Source organism: Carassius carassius, chromosome 45, assembly GCF_963082965.1.
Source record: "Carassius carassius chromosome 45, fCarCar2.1, whole genome shotgun sequence".
Taxonomy (NCBI): Eukaryota; Metazoa; Chordata; class Actinopteri; order Cypriniformes; family Cyprinidae; genus Carassius; species Carassius carassius.
The window spans coordinates 12,055,600-12,080,959 of record NC_081799.1 but is presented as its reverse complement, the minus strand read 5'-3'; the positions used below and the strand labels follow the sequence as shown (position 1 = coordinate 12,080,959).

The window sequence follows — 25,360 nt, the reverse complement described above, 5'->3', positions numbered from 1 at the left end:
TCAATGGAAATAACCTTAAATATTTGCGTTTCTTCTTTCATTAATCGCATTAACTTTGCGTTTAATAAGATCAATCTTAAAAACAAACTCTATCGTGCATTAAGCCCAGAATGATTGGCAAAAGGATACGCAGTAAATAGTTGCACGCCACATACTCGCTTCTCTTGAGCAGTGCTTTATCTCTGTGCAGTTCTCTTGTCTACCAGAGCGAGGCGCTGTTGTACAATGGGATGCACAATCTCTATTTGGTTGCGGGAAATATTGTTTTATTTTCTAAATTAAGAAATGACCGAAAACTTTTAGTGTATCCCGTGTTCAAGACTGTACCAGCAGACACTTTCAGCTGAGGATGCCTTCACCGACAGAGCAGACGATCACATGTTTGATCGGGATGGTGTTATGTCATTTTTCCGACTGCTTTACAAACTAACGTTAGCAGGTAAACTTGAAAAAATAAGCCGTGACAGAAGGCTTCACCTTTATCGCGACATTTGACAGAAAAGACCTGAATGGTTATTTTTCTGACCACTCTGATCCGCGTTAATTCGCTTATGTGCTGTTTTTGCTTTTCGATGTTTTATTTGCTCTGTTCGGATAAATTGGATTGGATTAAAAAGCCAAAGGACCTTGTCGAGTTGGTGGCTTTGCATTGAAAATAGTGCTGAATATACCTATCTTGTGGACTGAATGCGAAAAGTCTCTTTAATGCACAGAAATACTTGTATTTGCTTCATGTTTACGCCGACGAAATCAACCTGATGAGTTTATACTAAGTTTGTGTGCGATCCGATAAACCAGCTGTGGCTCGTGCTCACAGCTGTTCTTTAAATTAGTCTATCCAGCTGACGCTATTTCGTTTAAAAAATTCAACAAAATGCGATAGACACTGGAAAGCAGCCCACTCAGTTAAATTGGATCGGGTGTTTTGGCGTGAGGCCTGCTGGTCGGGCTTTTGCCGGGTGAGATTTGGGGGTAAGGCCGCATCAGGTCGCGTTCAGGTCGGCCGTGAGTGTCGCGCAGTCCCGCTGCCAGAGGACGAGCTATGGAGAGGATGGAGGTGGACCAGTGCGCAGGCGCAGGAGGACCCCTCCGAAGGTCCAACAGCGCCCCCATGATCACGAACGTCAGGTGAGGGAACTGCTGCAACCCAATATTCATTACTTTGTGAATTAATTTAAAACAACAATACACACTACTGAATCATGTAGATAAATAATTGAATCCCAAAACATTATTTTCAAATTCTAAACTCTTGTTTGCTGGTGCTGCAGTGATGGGACGACAGTATTCAGCTCGAATAGTTCGGCTCGGTATCGTCGGAGCAGCGTTTCTGTGAACCCGAGCTGTCCCTCACGGGTGGGTGTTCAGATGGTTTGTGAAAATCAGTTTTGGGAATTTAGTTTTCTATATAAAAAAATTCCAATACCATTAAATGACTTATTTGCGTTACAGCCCCTTCCTCTGTCCCCATTCTCGCTGTCTTGTGAGAGATCCGAACACAAGAGACAGGTGAGAACTGAAGAATCGATTCTGTGAGGCTTTTAAACAGTATGTTGAGTGCCTGTTGCCTGCATTTACTTTGAAATGAAGACATAGAATCAAATGTAGTTTTTTTTGAAGAGGTTTATTAATAGACACAACTTTTTTTGTATCTAAAGAAATATAAATTCAGTGAAGTGGTTTTATTGAACAATGTTTGTCGTCCAGATTGAGAATATGGAGCTCACTTTGAGGGGAAGTTTACAGAGGCTAAGGTAACCAAACACAAAATTGTTAATAAATGAAAGGGTTATTAAAATATGAACTTATTTTAACTTGATTTTCTCTCATCTAAGTGCCTCTCCTGCTGTTCACTTCCCTCCTGTGGGTCATTGGCATGACCATCTGTCTCCAGTGAGTATTTCTCTCTGTTTGAGTTGCAGGTCATCAGTTTCAATACATTGTCGTTCTTGTCATTCACTTCACTCTGTTCGTCCCATGCAGGGCTTCCATTCCCAGGACAGTGGTGTTACTCCTAATTCCTCACCCAGTCCAACTCGAAGGTTTCGAGGGTAGGCCTGAGTTAATGAATACAACTACAGTATTAGAATGTATAGCTTTCAAATGTCAATTTGGTCTCATATTTAGTTGTTTCAAAATAGACAGAGACACAAATATCTTTTCTGAAAAAAAAGTTTTTGATTTGTTTTTGAACGAACAGAGGATCAGTGAGCTCTGGAGTGAGATGGCCATCAGTTGCACCTTTGAAAAGGAAAGGTAATGATTTATAACCTGTTTCTTCAAAATACATTTGAAAAAGAAACATCAGAAAGGATAGGAATCCTAATGAATACAATGAAAGAATTATTATTACTAGCACTTTTAATATTTTATTGGTATTATCTTTTTTTTGTATGAAGTAAAGTACTAACCATTCAAAAGTTTTTCTGGAAACAGTGACAGATTTTTTTCCCTAAGGACTCTTTGATGAATAGAAAGTTGAAAAGAACAGCATTTATTTCAAATAGAATTTAAAATTATTTAAATTTCTTTTCATTTTTGATCAATTTAATGCATTCTTGCTGAATATAAATATTATTATTTTTTAAATCAGTGACCTTTTGAATGGCAGTGTTGGGTAATTCTGAGAATAAATTTTTTCTATTGTTACTTTTTGGCAGTGCGTTTCATAAGTACATAGTAACGGTTCTTGGTTCATTTAGTGACTGATTTATTCAAAAGAATCAACTAGTTTGTGAATCAAGCTACACTAGTGATGCTGTTTGCTTTTTGCAGGCAGCATCATTCAGTTCCAGTATTAAAATGCCCATATTTTAATCAGTTTCTCCAGTGATTTTGTTGCCATATTACATTGTCTGTTTTTTCCTCTACTCAGGTGGAGTGGAATCGGACGGTCCACCCAAAAAGCTCTTTGTCGCTGGAGTCACAGACCCTGCTCACATAACCAGTTACACAGTCAGGTGAGTCTTACAATGATGCTTAAATAATAAACGGAACAGAATCTTATGCCCCATTATTTGATCTACTTCAGCACTTAATGAATCTCTTCATACATACAGTGTTTCCCAGCCAGTGGACTCTTCCTCTGGGACTGCTCCTGTTGGTTCAAACACCCAGGCCCCACCCCTGTCCCTCTCCCCTCCGCCCCCCTTCACCTCTCACCACCCCAGCATCTAACCCCAGTATCCATCAGATCATCATCACTTTGTAGAGCTTTGGATGCAAGGTGCTGTAAAATGAAGACCAAACTTCAACCTAATCTCAGTTCTGACCCTTTTTTGTTTTCCTGCTTTTAATTTGGTGCTTTCAATAGAGTGTTTCAGCTCAATCACTTCTGAAGGAAATTTGAACTAGTTGTTACTTTGACATCAAGATGCAATATAAGAAGACAAAATCTTCTGGAAGTATCTGACATGACAATATGGATGCCGCAGGTTATCATGTAATGTGTGAATAATTATGGAACTGCCTACAGAAAAGTTTGCTGTATATATGAAATAGTATCTGCAATAACACATTTGCAATGAAAGTGTTCAGGTAGTTGAAACCTGACGAATATTGACACAAAGATCCTTTCTTTAGTGTACAGATTTAAAAGAGACCAGTTTTGCTCCTTCTCATTTCCTCGAGTTGTGGCAAAACATTTTTCTATTTTGGTACATCTTCAGCTTCCATTAACAGGGTCCAACAGTCTGGTAAAACGTCCGGAATGCATAGAAAAAAGGACTGAGGAAAAGAGAGTATTAAAATCAGTTGGCCATAGATGTCAACTTTTTGTATAAATGTGTATAAATATGTGAATAATCAAATATTTTGTTAGGTATTAATCCTGTGTTTCTCTCTTGCGTTTATCCGAGGGGTCTGATGTCTGTAAATATGTTTATTTTTTCCATATATCTTTTAGCTTGGACTGAACTTTTTGAGTTTGAAAAATATTCTTTAAATCATTGGGAACTATATCAGCGCATTCAGGCATCTTCCATATTTTGATTCGCTTATCGCTTAAAGAAATAGTTCACTCAAAAATTCATATTTGCTGACAATTTAATCAGCCTCAGGCCATCCAGTATAGATGAGTTTGTTTCTTCATGGATCCTCTGCAGTGAATGGGTGCCGTCAGATTGAGAGTCCTAACAGCTGATAAAAACATCACAATAATCCAGAAGAAATGGTATAAAGTTAAAATGCCTTAAAAGATTGATTTGTTCCTTACCAACAAGCAGATTTTTGCTTTAAACGATGTTTATTGATGGGCTGGAGTTGTGGATAACTTGTGATGTTTTTATCAGCTGTTTGGACTCTCATACTGGCGGCACCCATTCACTGCAGAGGAACCGCTGGTGAATAAGTGATTTAATGCTAAACTTCTCCAAATCTGTTCCAATGAAGAAACAATCTCTTCTAAATCTTGGATGGCCTGAGGGTGAGAAAAAATGATCAGCAAATCTTATTTTGTGGTTGAATAGTCATTTAAAAATATGTACTGTAAAATCTAGATGTCTCACCTCGCGTCTACAATCCGTTGTTGTAGTAGACGCTAAGCACTTTCAGTTAAAAGTCCACATCGAAAACTGACCTAGAGCCTTAGAAAGTATCCCGTCTGAGGCAAGACGGTTTTGAGTAATGACACAGTGTCAAAATCAAACCGTTTTTCCCTCCTTAACAAGACTTGTACGTTGTGAGTTATGTACAGAAATTAAGGACTTAAGATGAGCTGTTGCATTACAAAACACGATAAACCGTTTCTACATGGATACAATCATGGTTTCAGTGGATATCATACTCTTCCTCTAGTACTATTTGCACAGTGTGTTAGATATCAATGTTGCTGTTACATGAGTGGGATCATATTTGCTTTTATTGTCATGGGCTTCGTTTTGAATTTTTGAATTGTTTGGATCCTTTCACTTGGGAAATATTTTCAGATCTTTGAAGTCGATCTGAATTTTGTGTAAAAGCAGCAGTTCTGGATTGTGGTGTTTGAGCTGGATGGATTTGAATAAGAAAATGTATTATCCAACAAGTGACATGCTGCAGTTAATTGAACTGGAAGCCCTTCTAAAGCAAATCTACCATGATACTTCACCGCATTATGCTAATTATGTTGATTGTGGCACATGTTCCATTATTTATGAATGTGTACAGGCTCCGGTAGCGGTATGTACTTCACCGTCATAATTCTTGATTCCCAAAGTCTTTATTGTATGGACACCGGCAGCTTGTCGGTCTCTAAATTTGCACATCAGACATATGAAGCCGTTCCTCTGTTTCCATATTCATATATCTGGAGGAATACAGCTCATTCCTCGATATAATCTCATTGGCTTTTATTTTTACTTATTTAGTTTTTAATTCAGTGATAATGCCTTACAAGTTTTAATTCCAAAGTTACTTGCACTGTCATTTGCAATTTCCAGTTGTTGGGGTCCTTGAGCTTTCAAAGTTTGATACCAATGTTTATGGGTCTTTTAAAGTGATTACAAATGTGCAATACGCATTAAAGTTGCTGGAATTAATATGTCAAGTTCATCGGGATAATCAGTTCCAGGTATTTAATCAAGAACCTGAATGGAAGACTTGAAAGCTGTTTGTTCAGAATCATTTGTGTAATGTAGAATAAGTACCATGTCATTTATTATTCAGATTTGCCATACACTTACTATGACAGGCTCTGTTCGTCATAGAGAGAGAATCACGATTTGTCCTTTCTTTGTTCACCTTAAATGATTGAGAGGTGTGTTGTGAAGAAACTAAATGGATTGTGACCGCAAGAAAAACCTTGTAAAGAAATGCCAAAGCCGATAGATTTTGTTCAAGTTGTAAATACATTCTGGAAGCCAGAAAAAAATTATGTGAAAGATCGATATTTTTTGACATATTGGTAGCAAAAGTACATTTATTCCCTCTCAGTCGCCCATGATGAAGGTCCATTTATCAGACACGAAATATCATTTAGCATAAAATGTATATTATACCATATATTCTTATGAAAAAGATCATAATAAAAACTCATTTTATTGATTTGTATCCTGTCTTTTTTTTGCTGAGCAAAGAAATTGTATGACAGGACAATTAATACATATAAAATTTAAGCAGGCATGTCTTATGTTAAAAATTGACCGGTTAAATTATTCTGTAATGGTAAAAAACAACATATATACATACAATAGAAGCTGCACCTAACATACAGTGGCAGTGAAAGAAAATTGTCCAGTTTTCTTAAAACTATTTTTGATGTTGTGCTGCCACATTTTCATTACAAGCAGCATCTCGCTTCAATTCACAAAGCTTTACTTCAGCCAAAAGGGCCTAATAACTAAAAAAGGAAGTATTTTTACAAGTTTTTTGACCACTGTCCAGTTAAACCCTTTTCAGCTGTGGGCAGATCAGATCACACAACACGAACCACTAAAACATAATTCCATTATCTATTCCTGCTGCATAATAAGAGCTAATGATCCAGTTATTTTTCACTGACATGGCTACAGAATGGTTGGCAAAGTAGTACAGCAGAAAAGGTGGTAGAGGGACCTGAATGTCACTTCGACTGACAAGTGAAGATCAGCGGGACAGCAGAGGCAGATCACTGGAGTTCATTATAAGACTGGAGTCCAGATTCAAGCTCTCTGCCAGAAAAAAAAGAAAAATGTAACACGTGTAATCAACAAACTTGGTTCATATGCATTCATTTACACCAAAATGAAAATTCTGTCACCAAGTAGTCACCTTCGTGTCATTTGTGATATCAGTATCTGTGAAACAATTTTGAATAATACAGGAAAAATGCACAAAAAATGTAATAATACGGTCACTCTTTTACATGCAATTACAATGAATGTTTTCTGCAGGTTTTATGAAGGTACATTTAAGACCAATTAAAGAAAATGTATGCAATAAATTAAAGGGAACAATACGTCAATATGTTCTCTAAACATAATATGCATATGTATGCATCAGCATTTTGAAAACAAATAAATAAATTTAAAAAAAAACCTTGCAACAGATTTCCATTACTTAATAATAGACTTGAATTACTTTTACTTTACCTTCTGCAACGTATTTGTAAAAGCAAATGTATTTTCCAGAGCAAATATATAGATTGTTAAATCAATGAAAAGCAATAAGATAGCAAATCTTGTTTTCTGTTAAATCAAAGTGAACTGAATATACAAATAAAACGAGAACAAACATCTGCTGCTGAGCTCAGACAAAGCAACTTCATTTAAATGGAAAACTTTTGGATATTTATACTTGCTTTAGGCGTCATTTTTATTGATTTTGTTCAATTACTCAGAAAACAAGACTTCAAGGCTACCTAAATGTATCTTGCTTTCAAGATGTATAGATATTTGGAAAACAAGACAAAAATACAGAGAATACATTTATTTTTTGCAGTGCATGCAAGATTTAATGCCATTACTTCATTTGTGAAGGGGTAATTCAAGACTTTTTAAGACCTGCAAAAACCCTGTTTTCCGGCTTCATAATGAATGCACAACCATAAAATATTTTTGAATGATACAAGAGTTTTTATTTATTTATTTATTTTTAAGTTCTATCCTTCAGTGCATTCAAAATGTGACTCACCTTGGTCAAAGTTTGGTTTTTTAGTGGAACCCTCTCCAAGCCCCTCGATATCCACCAAATCACTGTTCACATCAGAGTCATTCAGAGCACTCAGAGTCACATCTGATAATAGACAGCCAAACTGTGTAAGTGCACTGACAGACATATAACCACACTGCTTGGATTTTGTTTCATTATTTAGCCTTATTCATTGACATGGATTCACCTGCTGGTTTAGGGTTCTTTATTGCTGGTTGTAAAGATGAAGAACTCTGCAATCCAGATGTCACAACCTGTGAGGTCGGCACAGTGATAACAGACGGGGCGACTGATGCCGGAGGCGGCGGTAGCGTCACTGTGCTCTTCTTCATGGTTTTTTTAGGCGACTCTGCAGTGAGAGGTACCCTGCTGTCTTCATACATCTTCCTTTTCACTGTGGTCTTAATCTGGGCACTACAAGACCAAAGGAAAAAGAGAGACAAAGTTTTTTTGTGGTGCATTAGGGGAAGATGGGGGAAGATGTCCTCCTTAAAGAAACCGTTTACCTTAAAAATGTTAATTCTGTCATCATTTACTCACCCTTGTGTCATTCCTAACATGTATATGTTTACTTCTTATTATATGTTGAACACAAAATAAAATATTTTGAATAACTAAACAGTTGTTGGTCACCGTTGACTTCCATTGTAGGAAAAGAAACACTACCAAAGTCAATGGGGACCAGACACTGTTTGATTACCAGAATTCTTCACAAAAAAAAAAGATTTAAAATTCCAGTAAATTCGTTTTGGGGGCTGCACTGTGATCCTGAAATATAGCCTATTAATGTCATTCTTATTCTAAATTTGCCTGACAAGATGTTTTGGTATATAAGCTATTGTTACACTGAATGACAATGTAAAATACAAATGTGAAAATTTGGGGGGGGGGGGGGGAATGCATTTTATATTCCACACAGTTCGATTATATTACATATAATGTTTGATAATTGTAATATTTTAATAATATATTAATAATAATAACATATACAGTATTTCATATAGATTTCATATATATGACTATTACTCTATCTCAGCTTCAGCATCAGAAACACGTACACTGTCCGCTCTTTTATGACGGAGCTGATGCTGTTCAAATCTTCACCGAAGCGGCGAACTGCAGAACGCAGCATCTCGATTTCCGTGTCGGTCCATTTGGCTCTGAGAGAAGCGGAGTGCGGAGGACAGAGGCGGTTATACAATATCGACTATACTTAAACAACAACGGTACACGTGAAACACAGCAGAAGATGCAGTTTGAGCGGAAAGGCGGTCATAAAGCACATCTCACCCCGCTGGAGACGAGTCCGCCACTGGATGCAGCTGCATGGTCAGTTCACCCAGTTTAGAGAAAGCAGCGCCTGCAGCCGAGAAGATCTCGCCCACCTGATTCACATTCATATGTGATTTTGGTTTATCATCAATTATTTATGAATATGTATAATGCAAAGCAACGAAAATGTTTACCTTTGTGGAAGCTGAAGTCATGTTGGAGTGAAAGAAATACAACAACAGTCCAGTCGAGTCTCAGTCAGCTGCGCTTAGTAACTAAAACGAGCAAACCGGTTTAAAATGAAGGCTGCAGGCATCCAGTAAACTTTTGTAGGAAAATATCGTTATATTTATTAACTATCTAATGTAAAGTCTCTACAATCAGCATGAACGGAACACAATAGTTCGAACTAAAACTTCCCAGAGTACAATGCGCTTCGACTATGAGGCGTGTGATTGGTCAGTGCATAGCCAATCAAATGCTTGCACACGATCTGCGCAACATCCTTACGCAAATAGCCGAGCGCTGTCGAATGCGCTTCCGTTACTAGTCGAACACACCCGAGTGGTGCCGATGTACATTCCGTCGATTGGCTCGAGAGAAGACTAGAGAAACATCCCGACTGGATGTAACGTAAGCATCATTTTCCTAGTTTTGAGAGGAAGAAGCGATTTCGGATAAAATGCCGTCGCTTTTGTTCTGTGGGCCGAAGTTGGCCGCCTGTGGGATCGTGTTAAGCATCTGGGGTGTCGTTATGCTGGTAAGGATTATAACGTAACCATCGTGACATTGCTTGCTAGCTGTAGCTACAACGAAAGGGATATTCTACCTGTATAATAATAGTAAATATTGCTGTTTTTAGATATTTTTTGATAGAAAACAACATACAAAAATAATAAATGTGCATAGACATATTTTTTTCAGTCATGTATTTATCTGCTGAATATACCAGGAGCTTGATATGAGGAATATAACAGCAGGTCATGGGATGTAAAGGCCTAAATAGCTATTCTTTACCACCTTGACATTTTTATAAAATGTTATTTTTCTTTGTGTGTCTGTATTTTAATAGATATCCATTGGGTTCCAATATCCATAATTAATTCCACCTAATGTCGTAATATTGAATATTAATTAAAAATCCTATTATTATGCTTTTCTTCCAGTCAATGTTGGGAATTTTCTTCAGTGCAAAATCTGCTGTGCTGATTGAAGATGTTCCTTTTACTGAGGAAGACATCCGTGATGAGTAAGTTACTATCCCCTATCTTTAAAGGGGTAGTTGATTGTGATTTCACTTTTTTTTAACGTTAGTTAGTGTGTAGTATGGAATGAGAACTGCCAAATGTGACATTTCAAATGCAGATGTTTACTTGTGAACTTTATCTTCAACAGCAAGAATCCACCGCAGAACATTTATGGACTCTACAACCAAGTTGGCATCAACTGCTTCATTGCTGCTGCCATCTACGTAGGTGTCGGCGCCGTGTCTCTGTGTCAGGTTCGCCTTAACAAGCGCCAGGAGTACATGGTCACATAAACCCAAACTTTTTCAAATTCAGCAGCAATTGTTCATAATTATTTATTATTAAAAGACTTCTCAGTGATCTTGGAGGACAGTCTGTTCTGTTACATTGTCTTAAATGGCTATATTTGGCAGTTCATCTTCAGGTCAAAATCTAAACACTAGATATATTGATAGCGTAATGAATACAAGTTTAAATAATCATGTAAAAAAAGTATATATATATGCACGGATACAAGCATGTTAAGTGTTACATTTTTTTTTTCAGAAATATTCAGATATTTGGCTCCACATTCCCTATGATATAAATAAAAAAACAAGCAGAAGGTCTTTAATAGTTGTCTTCTGATGAATAACCTAAAAGACACTGAGTCCATATGATAGTTGATGATGTTCATGTAGAATGTGTGAATGTTCGATTTTTTTATTATTATTTAAATATTTAAAAATTTGTGTGGTAATATAAATGTCTGATTTTATTGAAGTACACCCTGCAACCTTTGTGCTGTACACTTGATATTATCACATTTGTGATGAACAACGTAAGATATGTTTATAGAGAGTCTTATGTTCCCTTCAATAAAATTCTAGTGAAAAAAAAAAGTTTTTTTTTTTTATTGTTCTTTTGTCATTAATATAAAAAAGTGATCACGGGAAATTACGAAGCATGTAACATTTGTAAATAAGACAAACGCTTAGGTCATATTACAACGAGAGATATTTAAATCACTGAGTTTTTTCAAACAAAATTTATTTAGATTATGAAGAACAAAAAGTGTTGTTGGCTTGTAGATGGTATTCAGAAAGGTTTGATGCGTGTAGATAATTATAAAGTCAGCTGGCATATATTACAATGCAACAGTCCATTTAATATGTCTTTATGTCTGCGGATCAATCATCATCTCGCAGGTGTGTCCCAGCTCTCCCAGTTTGACGCGGGCATATTCTGCACGGTTTAGGGCCATCTGACAGTCCTTTCTGGCCGAGTATGTCGATCCCTCATGAGGCTGACCTGTTGCCACCTTTACTCCAAAAAAAAAACAAAGGAAGAGAAAAAGAAGTTAGTCCATCACATCATAGAGGTAGTCAAAGGTTTCCTCCAATTCTATGTTTTATACATGTATACAGCCTTACAGTATTGATAAAATGTATATATAGTGTATAGATGTATCAATGTATAGATTGAACAATAGATAGATGTGAACACACACACAGACCTGTGTCAGATACCGGATCTGTGCACTCAGTTCACTCTCAACTCTGTTGATGGAGGTCTGGAACTGGTTTAGCTGTCGGTCTAATAAACTGGCATTGGCCTTTTCTTTAGAAAGCTCCAGCACGATCGTTCCTGAAAGATAGATTATTATGGTTCAATTCGTGTACTTGAATAAACTTACAAAATGCAGAATAATATCACTGTAAAGCTGTAAATATCTAATCTGTTTTAAATGTGTATATTTGTAATGTCAGTCACAAAACTCATAATTTAATGTAAAACAGCATAAATCAATGAACTTAATCCAGTTTGCTGGTCTCCCAGTCTGGCCTATTTACTGATTTTTAAAGGAAATTCCTTGAATGAGCAGCTAAAACCAGCTTGTCTAGTCTAGGACTTTAGTAGCAAATTATCTTGGGCTGGTTTTAGCTTATTTTCGTCAGTAGGGACGTCAGTTCTGTATGTATTTATCATATTTAATACGTTTTCGTCATGATTTAAAGACAATGCAATCACAATACAAATCCCAGAATTTGACACAGTGTCTGAATAAATGTGACCCTGGAGCACAAAAGCAGTCATAAGTAGCACAGATATATTTGTAGCAATAGCCAAAAATGCAATGTATGGGTCAAAATTATAGATTTTATGGTTTTATGCTAAAAATCATATCCAGGGTCACATATTAAGCATTACTTTAGTTAAATCCACGCATACATTTATGAAGTATCACACACCTGCGCTCTGCAGCACTAAAGCTATCTCCTTCTCCACATCTTCTAACGCCCTCAGCCTGTCGTTAGCCATGCCGAACACAGAACCTTCAGAAAAAAGAGGAAATATAAGTATAAACATACAAAATACAAGCGCTCAACTCTTACAAACAAACAGAATGATCAACAACAGTAGAAAAACTACTTTCGCCACTGTAGCACACAAAGCGCTGTCAGTGTGTAGCGAACTACGGAAGCCGCAGAAGAACATAATAACAGAACGCAAAACCCGCTGACTGCGTTGGAGAAAACTAAACATGGATGATGTTTAACTAGTAATTAAAGCCATTTGTGCAACATCTTTAGAAAATCTGCAACATAAATTAGTTATCCAGGACTGCACGTAATATCTAATGTGAAAACGCTGTAATATAACATTAGATAAGAGTCTAAAATAAGTGAATTGTCCAGCTAAGTTCCAGCACAGATCATGGAGTCCTGGAAGAGTCACGTGCGGGCAGAGCTGTTTCACAGAGACTGCAAACAGAGAGATCCTTTCTCTGGCCTGTTTGGCAAGGGTGAGTTTTGTTACAGATGCTGTCAAATGTATCGAAACAAGCAATCAGTAGTGCTTCAGTAATGACTGGATGCTCTGACAGTGTCCAGGCTGGAGGAGATGCTGACTCTTCACATGAAACTCAGGTAAGACACACAATGCCTGACATAATTTTAGTACTGGTTTGATTTCTTGACTTATTGGAATAGATTATGCACATAACCTGATACATGCTCTTGCTATACATTTAAATGTATTGTTTTGTTTGCTGTCAGATTTAACTGTGTTAATGTTCCAGTGACAAAGGAAGCTCCAGATGCCCAGATGAAGGCGGCATCCTTCATTTGAGAGTCAATGAGCTGGAATTTCTTAATCAACAGGTGAGAGTAATATTCATTACTATACACATCAGTAATAAACCGCCTTATTGATAAAACATGATATTTTATTTCCCACTAGATCTTGAGATTTTGTGCATAACATGTTTTTGTACATTTAATTAAGTTTTCAGTTGCTTAACCCAGATGAAATTAGTTTTTACCTTTGTTTGTTTCTGAGCAAATTAAGCCATTAACTGGGACTTTTAATAGATTTATTCCAACATTTATTCTCAATATTTGGAATACTGAAAGAAATCTCTAATGCTCATCAAGGCTGCATTTATTCAATTCAGTGAAGAACAGTAATGTTGTAAAATATTATTACAGTTAAAGTAACTTTTATATTTGGATATATTTTACTCCTTCAGTATCTCATGGTCCTTCAGAGTTCATTCTGATTTGCTACTCTGTAAACATTTATTTTCGTAGTATTATCAATCATTTATGATCATTTATGAACAGCTGTGCTGCTTAATATTTTGGTGTAAACCCTTACACACTACCATTCAATACTTTTATTCAACAAGGATGCATTAAATTGACCAAAACTGACAAAGACATTTATAAGGTTACAGACTTCTGTTTCAAACCAATTCCGTTCTTTTGAACATTATTCCTCAGCGAATCCTGAAATAATGTATCAGTTTCCACAGTCTATCGCTGCTACTACTAACGATTTAATATCCTTCTTCTTCTCTTCATTCTAGCTCAAGCAGAACATCTCGGATCTGACTAGCAATATATACCTGAAGGAAGCAGAGTTGCAATACTGTCACTCACAGTAAGTCAAACAGCCAGGAACATCCTGAGAAAGATGACAAAATCATCAAGAGAAGGAGTCCTGATAGGCCTTTGTGTCTTCCTGCCGTAGAGTTGCCCGCTACAGGACCGAAGCGGTTGTATTGGCCCAGGGGGCTTCCAGTCTGAAGGCTGAATTAGAGGAATATGAGTATCAGCTGGAGTGTCAATCAAAGGAACTGACAGCACTGAGACTGGAGCACAGCTCACTGAGAGAAGAGCTGACGGCCGCAAACCTCCAGAACGAGCAGCTCCTCGAGCGCTGGTTAGAGGAGAAGAAAGAGGAGGCTGAGAGGATTAATAAATATAATGCAACACAAGAAAGGTGAATGTAATTGTATTCATATTTTATTACTGTTTCTTCAATGATTTTTACACATTGTTTTGGGATTAATTTATCATCCTCTTAGATGGCAACGTTTGGCAGGTCGACTGAAGAAGCGGCATCGTGTCAGATCTCGTGCAGCGTGTGCAGCAGACAAACCGACAGAGTCCAAAACTCAGCCCCCTTCTTCTTAAGACTTGATTATCTGTTAATGTTAATCTTATGTTTTAGGCAATTTTTCTATGCTTTTGGAGATTATCACACACACGCACGATAGTAAGTACACCTGAGAGCAAACACACTGGATTTTCTTGCTGTTGATATTCTTAGCATCCATATTTAATAACACAGTAACACAGCCATGTTGTATTTCTAATAGTTTTATTTAAAAAAAATTAAATAAAAATTCTGTTTTAAAATTAAAATATAATGGCAAACAGTGTATCCTTTGTGTATGAAATCTGTAATAACACAACTACTTTCCTTGCTTCTGAGGGATGTTACATTTCTAGACATTTACTTTTTTTTTAAACCAATGCAGCAGTCCAACAAATTAAAAGCAGCACTTTCATATATTTACATCCTGCAGTAAAACAATAGGTGCTCAATCACATATGATCCTCACAGCAGCACTGAGAAACATGCACAGCCCATGTCAATGACACCATCCATCTGTCCATACTGTACATAGATCACATGACCGTCTCTGTAAAGTAATAAATATGGAGCAAATTTCACATCTTTACAAATTCCCTGGAATCCCTTTCTTCATTAGCTTTTCATGTGTATATTGATAAGTGTTTTATTTTTTTCTCCAGTTTTCAGTAAAATATCCCAATACTGCTTCTTTCATAATGAGATGAGAATCGTTTCATTGTTGCACCCTTTAGGAGATGAGATGCACAATTTGGTGAGAAGCACTTCTGCTCTTGATGAAAGAGATGATACTCTAAATTCAGCAGTCCTCTTCCTTGTCGATTATTCCTTTTAACCGCAAGCGAGCAAAGTCCTCAAATACAATGTCTTCATCTGGGGTCAAACTGCTGTTAGAAAGAGTAACATGGAAAACAAAGCTTAAGATAAGAGAGAAATACAAACGTGATCCCTGAGATTTGTACATATTTAAAAAGTCTTGCTTACTTTGTGTCGAACTCTATCAAGTTGGTGTCAATTGGTGGATCCAACACTGGAGCAGCTGGTGAACAAAAAAGTATTATTAAGTGACTTAATGAAGGAGATCCTGTTACTCTTCCATGTTGCTTATTAAGTGCAATTAATGGATTTTTTTTTATTTTTTTTATCATTACTTGGCACAAACCTGAGGTTGAATGTAAAAGGGTGGAATCTGTGGGTTTTGGATGCATTAAGACAAAAGGCAGTTCTACTGAGACGTCCCTGAATGAAAGAACACAACAAAACCAACTCTGCCATCATTTGAAATACTTGAAGTGTGCAAGAGCTTATAAGAGAGACAAGACATCTCTCATGAACTGACTAGGCCATATTTCACTCCATAATCAATATCGCTTTTCTCTTGAACTTTCTATTAATTAAAGAATAAGCAAATCAGCATATAAAAATGATTTCTGAAGGATCATGTGACAATGAAGACTGGAGTAATGGCTTCTGAAAATTCAGCTTTGACAGCACAGGAATAAATTACAGTACATTTAAAAATATATTAAAAAGAAAACATGAAATTGTAATAATTCACAATATTACTGTTTTTACTGTATTTTAGATCAAATAAATGCAGCCTTGGAAAGCATTTAAAACATTAAATAAACCTTATCAACCCATTTCTTTTTTACAGTAGTGTATATTGTACAAAAAGAAAAACTACTGTAGAACCATAACAATTTTGGGTATTCTGACATCATCACAATTAAGTCCAATTCACTTCCATTGTTAAGCATCTCACTGTAACCACTAACCACTTTTTTATACATTATTGAAAATAAAATCTCAATCTTTAAAATAATAATTACCAAAACAACTCATAACTGTCTTTGTAAAGGAATAAACATACATAAAAAAGGCTTTCAAAAAATATATAATTGATCATTATCATTTGTCAATCTTAAAGCTGGTTTCATCATGTGAAAATATATATATTTTTAATTAATTTGTTTAAATTTGTGAATACAAGTGGAAATATACAGTCGTGGCCAAAGGTTTTGAGAATTACATAAATATTGGAAAGTTTTATTTATAAGTTTTTATAATAGCAATTTGCATATACTCCAGAATGTTATGAAGAGTGATCAGATGAATTACATAGTCCTTCTTTGCCATATAAAAGTAACTTAATCCCAAAAAAACCTTTCCACTGCATTTCACTGCTGTCATTAAAGGACCTGCTGAGATCATTTCAGTAATCGTCTTGTTAACTCAGGTGAGAATGTTGACGAGCACAAGGCTGGAGATCATTATGTCAGGCTGATTGGGTTAGAATGGCAAACTTGACATGTTAAAAGGAGGGTGATGCTTGAAATCATTGTTCTTCCATTGTTAACCATGGTGACCTGCAAAGAAACGCGTGCAGCCATCATTGCGTTGCATAAAAATGGCTTCACAGGCAAGGATATTGTGGCTACTAAGATTGCACCTAATTCAACAATTTATAGGATCATCAAGAACTTCAAGGAAAGAGGTTCAATTCTTGTAAAGAAGGCTTCAGGGCGTCCAAGAAAGTCCAGCAAGCGCCAGGATCGTCTCCTCAAGAGGATTCAGCTGCGGGATCGGAGTGCCACCAGTGCAGAGCTTGCTCAGGAATGGCAGCAGGCAGGTGTGAGCGCATCTGCACGCACAGTGAGGCCAAGACTTTTGGAAGATGGCCTGGTGTCAAGAAGGGCAGCAAAGAAGCCACTTCTCTCCAAAAAAAACATCAGGGACAGATTGATCTTCTGCAGAAAGTATAGTGAATGGACTGCTGAGGACTGGGGCAAAGTCATATTCTCCAATGAAGCCCCTTTCCGATTGTTTGGGGCATCTGGAAAAAGGCTTGTCCGGAGAAGAAAAGGTGAGCGCTACCATCAGTCCTGTGTCATGCCAACAGTAAAGCATCCTGACACCATTCATGTGTGGGGTTGCTTCTCATCCAAGGGAGTGGGCTCACTCACAATTCTGCCCAAAAACACAGCCATGAATAAAGAATGGTACCAAAACACCCTCCAACAGCAACTTCTTCCAACAATCCAACAACAGTTTAGTGAAGAACAATGCATTTTCCAGCACGATGGAGCACCGTGCCATAAGGCAAAAGTGATAACTAAGTGGCTCGGGGACCAGAATGTTGAAATTTTGGGTCCATGGCCTGGAAACTCCCCAGATCTTAATCCCATTGAGAACTTGCGGTCAATCCTCAAGAGGCGGGTGGACAAACAAAAACCCACTAATTCTGACAAACTCCAAGAAATTATTATGAAAGAATGGGTTGCTATCAGTCAGGATTTGGCCCAGAAGTTGATTGAGAGCATGCCCAGTCGAATTGAAGAGGTCCTGAAAAAGAAGGGCCAACACTGCAAATACTGACTCTTTGCATAAATGTCATGTAATTGTCGATAAAAGCCTTTGAAACATATGAAGTGCTTGTAATTATATTTCAGTACATCACAGAAACAACTGAAACAAAGATCTAAAAGCAGTTTAGCAGCAAACTTTTTGAAAACTAATATTTATATAATTCTCTAAACTTTTGGCCACGACTGTACATCATTCTAGTAGTATGTGTTTTACATATATTTTAGTATTAAAAAAATAAAAATCTATACAGGATGATTTTCCTTAGTGTAATAAAGAGGCCCAAAACAGGAATTATTTACATTATAAAATGTCTTTCTTTGGCTTTATATATAAAAATATGACCTAGACATTTCTTAGTGAGATTGATCCATACATGCGGATTCATGTGTGTTAAGGTTAGTGCTCTACCACTACAGATGTCAGACAGGAAACATCAGGGTAAAGTTGAGCAGAGCATTGAACACCAAGCAGATCTCTGTCGTTGGGCAAACCAAGAGACACTATCACAAGACACCAGAATGCACAATGGATGCATTTACCTCTCCAGCAAGCTGCTTAAAAGCCTGACGCAAGAGACAGATGGAAGGGAAGGAAACAGACAGAAAGAGAGACATAAAACAATGGGATAATGACTAAATGATTTGATAACCAGAACGAAGCAGCACAGAGAGGCGAGGGTTCAGGGAGGGAATATATAACACAAGGCTCACAGCATCCTGCAAAAATTGATACATACACACACACACACACAATGAATTACATGTGACATTAAATCTCTAAACCAATGGCAACGTCTAGCCGTTCTTAATATCTGTGGACAGTTACAGACCAATCAAAACTGCTCCCCAGTGTGTGACTGACTGTAGAGAGGAAGCAGGTGACTCACCCTCCACGGGAGACCACCAGCTTGACTTTGACCCGATAGGACACCAGGACACCCAGAACTTCCTTGTTACTCACATCTTTCACACTGCAGGCAGACACACAAACAGAACCAGTCCATCGACTCTTTATCATTTGAAGAATTGAAATCAACACCAAACTCACTTCTACAACGTGACATACTGTGAAACAGGAAATTCATCTGTTTTTCACTGATGAACCATGCACAACAAGACAATGAAAGTGCATTAAGAGAATGAATAAGGATATTTTTGTACATTATAGAGTAGAGTAGTAGTGGTAGAATTCAAAGTATGAAACTTGCATTTTGTTAATATTTTAATTTAACTTTTAACTTTTTTTTTAAAAAAAAGTGCTTTTTTTCTTTTTTTTTGATTTACTAATGTTTGCGCTCGTGAAAATACCGGTATTTGCGCCATTATTTAACACTCAAAGCATGTCTGAAAATAGGGGGTTATTTGCGCTGCTCTTGGTAGATTGCGCTGCTCATTATTGTTCTCTAATGTTTTGCATTGTTAGTAAATCACCTGCTGAATTTTCCCTCCCATCTGCACTTTTACGGAATTGCGCACTAATGCCAATTTGCCCCTTTTAGTAAATCTGGCCTTAAGTTGCATTTTGTAATTCTACAAAATTCCAATTTTATAAGGACATAAACAGGTGTTTTTATGGTAACCACTGAGCATATGCTTAAAATGTGGTGATTAAGTACAGCAATACTCACATAGTACTGGACGCCAGGTTGGTGTCCTCGTGTTTGAGTTTTCCGTCCAACGCCAGTCCTCTCTTCTCTCGATTGTTGTTGAGAGTGGGTGTAAGTGTGTATACTTTACAAAAAGTAGAGCTGGATGCCACCTGATCACTGCAGGATGCAAAGACGGAACAAATACATATCATTACCCATGTACACATGATTTCATAGTCAGACTAAAGACAACAACGTGTTTTTTTATGTTTTATTTTTTGTCATTTCTGGGCAAGTTGGTTTTCTTAATGACATCTCAGCGATTAATCTTGACTATTCGAATAAAGTTCAGATAAAGAATGATGTCTATATAGTCTAAACTTACTCGGCCTCTATCTGAGCCACTGGACATTTGTACTGTGCTGTACTGAAGAGACAGATATCAGCATACTGTCGTACTGCAGAGACACAAACATAAACAGTACTGTAAGAATAAGTACACCGATCATAGATGATGAAAGCGACATGAAAATAATGTCAAACAACAAACACCAATTAGAGGACTATTGGATGTAACTCACCTGATATTTTAACCCTTTTGACAGTCTTGGTTGAGTTATTGGTGACATGGACGTTAACACTGATGGGTTCCCCATGGTAATACAGCTGTGTGAGAAAAACTGAGCTCATTTATAGGTTAATTATTTCTTATTAGCACTGATCAGTGTTAACCTTCCTAATGTATTGAAAATCTGTAGTGCTGTCAAATGATTATTCACAATTAACTGCATCCAAAATAAAAGTTTGCATTTACATAATATATATCTTATACATAATATATTTATTTTGTATATAAAAGTAAACACACACATGCATGTACATATGTAGGAAAATTTTTATTTTTATGTAAAATATGCAATAATTTAAATTATGTATAAATATAAACATGTAAATATCTTTAAAATATATACATGTGATTGCATTTATACTATATTATTGTATACATAAACAGTACACACGCATCTATAATGTAAACACAAACCTTCAATTAATCACGATTAATCATTTTGGCAGCACTAAAAATAACATAGATATTACTCCGTTTAAAAACAATCAAATTCATTTTAATTGCATAAATGTTCATATGTTCACATATTCATATGTATCAACAAAATACACTCCCAAAATTGTGTGGGTTGTGGGGAAAATGTTAAATATATTTTTCAAATGTTTTTTGACACTAATATAATTCCACAGATAATTTAACAAAAAGAGTTTATGACACCTTAAGCTACTCCATACATACCCAGGTCCAAAAAAAATCATCTTTTTAAATGGTTATCTCAAAAAAAAATATATATATAGAAAGAAAAATAAATAAAATAAAATAAAATAAATGATTTGTATTTGAAGACCCTGAAGCCCTTGCAAAGTTTTGTTCTCTCACTAAAAACTATGCAGGTTTTAGAAATGATTATAAATCTCTTCTGGGTCAAACGGGCCTAATCTGTGTCGAGGGTTAAACAGTGCGATACCTCTTTATCTAGTGAAGCCTCTAGGTGTAAAGACCGGTCTGACATGAGGAAACTCCTCGTTGTCTCCACCATCGGCTGTGGGCCGGGGTTCTCAGGAGCATACTGGACTTTGCGGATCACTAGTCGCACTGAATTCCTGTAGAGGAAGAAATAAGCTTCAAATAAGATCTAAACTATTTTCGAATCTCTTTTACACTGAAAACAAATGATTTGGGGCAGGAAATTGTAAATAATCAAACCTTTTGTGGTTCTTCTCTTCCATCGTTTTGGCACAGAAAGCCCTGATCTCAAAATCCACACCACAGGCCTGGAGTGAGAACGACGGAGGTGAACAAAGGACAAGTTCGCCAAATCTTCACAAACAGGATGTGTGCAAAATTGGTTGAAAAATCTAAAGGTGTTAGAAGGTGTTTGTAGTGTTAAAATGAGCCTTGTATGAGTGAAAATACCTTTCCTGTGTCCTCAGGCCCAGGCTGCAGAGTAACAGAGCATGGCAAGTTTTGCGGTATCTGAAAAACAGAAAAATATATCTGATCAAGTTATTCCTATAAAAAAAAGTACATTAAAGTTAATGTAATGTAGCATACCAATATTTATTTTCACCTTATAACTGATAAATGGCCAATATTATAAATTCATATTATTTTTGTCTTAATAAATAGTCAAAACATGCAATGTAATGACTCATATTATCTTAATAAATTACAACATAAATGCATAAATAATAAAAATTAGAAAGCAAATATAACAAAAATAATAATAATTTAAGTAAATTTAAGCATCACAACATCATTATTTAAAGGTAGAATCGGGTAGAAACTCACACTGAAATGGAAAGGATAGGCATTCTGTCCTAGTTTCTTCAAAAGCCTCTCCTGCAGACGACTGTTGGGCTTGAAGTCCTCGGGAATGGGAGGATAGGCCTGAAAAGTGTAGATGTAAAGATCTTTTCGGAAGGAGAGCCCTAGAACATCAAGGTCCTCACGGCCATACCGGAAAGCACAGGTTAAGGTCACAAATACTGGAGGAAAAATGAAGAACGTTTTAGAGATTATTACAGAAAAACCAGAAGTGAAGACATCATTTGCATGTGATGTGAAGTACGCTGTCATAAAGTATAGAAATACACTCTATATGAGAGAGGCTTCAGTTCATCAACTGGAAAACCAAGCAGTAGGGATGCACAATATATTGGTATCCCAAAATGTAATTGTGCATGCTCATTGCCTTGTATTTAGATTTAGATTACCTTTGCCATCATCAAATATTCACTTGAAACTTTAAAAAGTCACAATTTAATTGTTTACCAGGCCTTACATGATAATAATTACTGACTTAAAGGTCTTGTCCAGAATTGTAATTTCAAGGCATTCATACCAAACAACAAGGATGCTTTCTGGCTCACCTTTTCTATCTTTGAGATATTCTGGGTCGACCAGAATCACACCATCTGTAGCAGAAGTAAATATGAATTATGTCAGTGAACTTTCACTAGTAGACTTTCACTTCTCCATTTAAATTCAATTGAACCGTTTATCTGAAACCACTAACCAACAGGGTCCACCTGATCTAGATGGTCCACAAAATCTCTTTTCCCCAAATATACAGTAAGCTGTGAAAACAGACAGGGTTTTAACTACTACTTGTGGAAATCAAAACTGTGACTCTGTGATATATAAAAACATCTTACCTTGCAATTTGGACTGGACTTCTTGAATACCCTTTAGAATAAGAGATATGAACACATGAATAAATCACATATATTATCAGTGCTGATATGGTAAATGTAGGTGGGAGCATTTTATAGTGAAGCAGATGGAAAGAGCAAACAAATGGTGGAGAGCAACAAATGGCATGCTGGGAGAACTAGTTTGCTTGCAAAGCCCAGTATTGCTACAATCATGCTGACAATATTAATAATACTAAGTTTTATTAAATAAGCAGAAATAGCAGCATGAGAATATTGCATAGACCCAACATGGGCAACTGTTGTTAGCTGCCAGGCTATGCGACATGCATGCTAAAGGATGAACTGGCTTCTGATCAAACATTTGCAAATGCTTAATACATATTTCTAATACAATCATCAAGACAAAACATTTTTAATATAGTTAACGTACACATTAGGTGCTGTTTCTCCATCATGCTCAGTCACCTTATCCATCCACGTCCATTTACAATCCAGCTTGTATTAGCTTTTCTATAGTTCGCTTTATAATTTCAACAATAATGATACCAGGGAAAATGATTTTGAGGTCTGAAGTTTTAAAAAAACTCACCGGGTGCCTGCCTTGTCCCCCATAATGAGGGAGAATTTGGCTGTAGGAATTTGTGGAGAAAAACACTGATTGTAAACAGCAGCAGCAGCAGCAGCTCCTGTAGATGGTGGTGGGTGGAGCTACCGTTGGGTCACGTGACCTGACACCCACAGAAAAAAGCGGCAGTTTTTTTAAGCAAAATTTATTTAATAACACTGAATATTCGCTTCATTAATTATATGAAGTGTATTATTTATGTATTAATTATATATTCTATGTATAATACAAAATAATTATAGCATAATACAATATATTATTTATATATTTTCTCCCAAATTAAAATGTACAGCATAGTTCGTGTTATAGTAGTGAGGTACTTGATAACACGGGGGTCAAACATGTCATCGTTAGATGTATTTCTATCCAGTGGCAGTATGTGGGAGATATCGTATGAGAGATATTTTCTCTCAGTGTAATATCTCCACAATCATTATTTGGGCAATTAATGTGGTAGATGCTTGTTTTTCTTTATAATAATAGCTTGAAGGGAGTAGCTTCACAGAACAATGTTGGTGTCACAACACATGCTGGTATAAAATGATGAGGGGATTTCTTTTTATTCATGTTATCAGACTCAGCTGCATTATAGCTACTGAGCTAAAGAGAGAAACAAACCATCCACTGTTTTATCATAAACTATGAACTCAAAAATCCATGCTTTGGTAAATCATAATTATGAGATAAAAAAAAAATCTACATTATGAGACTGTACATTATAAGTAGCCTACAACATAAAGTCGAAACTGTGGCATAATAAATCATAATTATTATTTTTTTTATTAAATATCAAACTGCTAAAGATAATCTAAATTAAATCTTTTAAATTCTCACGTCAAGCACGCACGTTTGAGCTTCCATTTACCATATTAAATGTGCTTAAGATAATAAACATGTAATGTACTTTTCGAGATGAAATAACATTTGTAAGGAGTAAAAAGTACTGTTTTTTTCTTTAGAAATGTAATCAAGTAAAAGTACAAGTATTCATTTTAAACTGTCCTTGAATAAATTACAGATCCCCAAAAATAATACTCAAGTACAGTAATCAAGTAAAATTATTCAAGTAGGCTATTTTACACCCCTGGCCAGAGATATTGTCAAAAACATCAATTATTTGCAATTTTAAGAGGACTTGGCCTTTCCAATGAATGTAGGCCTATTATTTTCTGAAGTTACTTTATTATTTTTTATTAAACCCACTGTCAACGATAGTTGCCGCAGTTTATAATTGTCATTTTCCCTTTGTAAGTATTTTTCTAGATGTTATCCATGTTTTATGTCTCAGCTACATGCAAGAAAACAAGCAAATAAAGGATTTCAAGAAAAAAAAAAGGTAATAGGTCCGTTTGACTGCAGGAGCATTAATTATGACACAACTGTTTCATCACATCACTTATAAAGCACTTATAAATTCACCACAAGACAACAATGAAGTTTGTTTCGAACATCTTCAATGCCAATACTGATCACAAATCTGTGATTTTAGAACAGTGAAAGTTTTTTTATTGTAGTTGTAATGTTATATTGAGTCACACTTATCAAAAAACACTGGTAAAAGCATATATACCCCCACTTTATTGGTAATTAAATAATATATGTCTATGTTTAACTTTATGCTTGAACAGATGGCTCTGTATTAAGCACTATATAAAGCCTACTTTATATATATATATAGCCTACTGAACTGTACCGAAACTGCGACTTTAAAACTGTGATACTAACCGAACTGTTCCACCTCTAATATATATATATATATATTTAAAATATAAATGACATTTTTCTTAAATATTAAATATATTCATGTGTTTGTATTTATATATAAATAATAAATATACACAGTACACACTCATATATTATGTAAACAAAACTTTTATTTTGTGTGTGTATACATACCGGTATATATAGAAGTCATTTATACATAGTCAATGTTATACACCTCTGGTTTTATTTTATTTTTAATAAAGAAACTCTATTTTGACAGTCATACTTGACACAATATTGTCA

The 25,360-nt window shown here is 36.0% G+C and overlaps 6 protein-coding genes across 10 annotated transcripts; 3 read left to right on the top strand and 3 right to left on the bottom strand.

The window, feature by feature from the left end:
• The first annotated feature begins 210 nt into the window (after window positions 1–210).
• LOC132127263 (PPP2R1A-PPP2R2A-interacting phosphatase regulator 1) lies at window positions 211–4,648 on the top strand. Its single transcript, XM_059539054.1, has 9 exons — window positions 211–1,128; window positions 1,272–1,356; window positions 1,453–1,509; window positions 1,708–1,754; window positions 1,836–1,893; window positions 1,984–2,051; window positions 2,201–2,256; window positions 2,876–2,960; window positions 3,060–4,648. Exons 1-9 carry the CDS (start codon window positions 1,043–1,045, stop codon window positions 3,175–3,177), a joined length of 660 nt encoding a protein of 219 aa, XP_059395037.1. The 5' UTR covers window positions 211–1,042; the 3' UTR covers window positions 3,178–4,648.
• A 1,230-nt stretch (window positions 4,649–5,878) lies between these two features.
• Window positions 5,879–9,320, bottom strand: c45h17orf49 (chromosome 45 C17orf49 homolog). Its single transcript, XM_059539414.1, has 6 exons — window positions 9,072–9,320; window positions 8,896–8,990; window positions 8,664–8,765; window positions 7,793–8,019; window positions 7,588–7,689; window positions 5,879–6,626 (listed from the first exon to the last, which is right to left on the bottom strand). Exons 1-6 carry the CDS (start codon window positions 9,090–9,092, stop codon window positions 6,562–6,564), a joined length of 612 nt encoding a protein of 203 aa, XP_059395397.1. The 5' UTR covers window positions 9,093–9,320; the 3' UTR covers window positions 5,879–6,561.
• A 131-nt stretch (window positions 9,321–9,451) lies between these two features.
• On the top strand, window positions 9,452–11,005 carry rnasekb (ribonuclease, RNase K b). The gene is made up of 3 exons (XM_059539416.1): window positions 9,452–9,637; window positions 10,044–10,126; window positions 10,273–11,005. Exons 1-3 carry the CDS (start codon window positions 9,560–9,562, stop codon window positions 10,415–10,417), a joined length of 306 nt encoding a protein of 101 aa, XP_059395399.1. The 5' UTR covers window positions 9,452–9,559; the 3' UTR covers window positions 10,418–11,005.
• Window positions 11,006–11,039: 34 nt separating this feature from the next.
• Window positions 11,040–12,504, bottom strand: med11 (mediator complex subunit 11). The gene is made up of 3 exons (XM_059539415.1): window positions 12,356–12,504; window positions 11,620–11,750; window positions 11,040–11,424 (listed from the first exon to the last, which is right to left on the bottom strand). The coding sequence occupies exons 1-3, from the start codon at window positions 12,471–12,473 to the stop codon at window positions 11,281–11,283; spliced, it is 393 nt and encodes a 130-aa protein (XP_059395398.1). The 5' UTR covers window positions 12,474–12,504; the 3' UTR covers window positions 11,040–11,280.
• A 48-nt stretch (window positions 12,505–12,552) lies between these two features.
• On the top strand, window positions 12,553–14,971 carry si:ch1073-143l10.2 (uncharacterized protein LOC565165 homolog). Its single transcript, XM_059538602.1, has 6 exons — window positions 12,553–12,909; window positions 12,991–13,033; window positions 13,186–13,267; window positions 13,975–14,048; window positions 14,139–14,390; window positions 14,476–14,971. The coding sequence occupies exons 1-6, from the start codon at window positions 12,822–12,824 to the stop codon at window positions 14,582–14,584; spliced, it is 648 nt and encodes a 215-aa protein (XP_059394585.1). The 5' UTR covers window positions 12,553–12,821; the 3' UTR covers window positions 14,585–14,971.
• A 170-nt stretch (window positions 14,972–15,141) lies between these two features.
• arrb2a (arrestin, beta 2a) lies at window positions 15,142–23,455 on the bottom strand. Of its 5 annotated transcripts, none has more exons than XM_059539410.1 (16): window positions 23,318–23,455; window positions 22,729–22,759; window positions 22,590–22,650; window positions 22,444–22,488; window positions 21,863–22,059; window positions 21,488–21,547; window positions 21,278–21,345; window positions 21,039–21,174; window positions 20,085–20,169; window positions 19,889–19,961; window positions 19,543–19,680; window positions 18,802–18,885; window positions 18,455–18,478; window positions 15,709–15,785; window positions 15,531–15,585; window positions 15,142–15,433 (listed from the first exon to the last, which is right to left on the bottom strand). In XM_059539410.1, exons 1-16 carry the CDS (start codon window positions 23,338–23,340, stop codon window positions 15,346–15,348), a joined length of 1,245 nt encoding a protein of 414 aa, XP_059395393.1. In that variant the 5' UTR covers window positions 23,341–23,455; the 3' UTR covers window positions 15,142–15,345. The 5 variants fall into 5 exon arrangements, 4 of the variants coding, with proteins under 4 accessions (XP_059395393.1, XP_059395394.1, XP_059395395.1 ...); XM_059539411.1 differs by having other exon boundaries at window positions 15,142–15,430; XM_059539412.1 differs by lacking the exon at window positions 18,455–18,478.
• Between the last annotated feature and the right edge of the window lie 1,905 nt (window positions 23,456–25,360).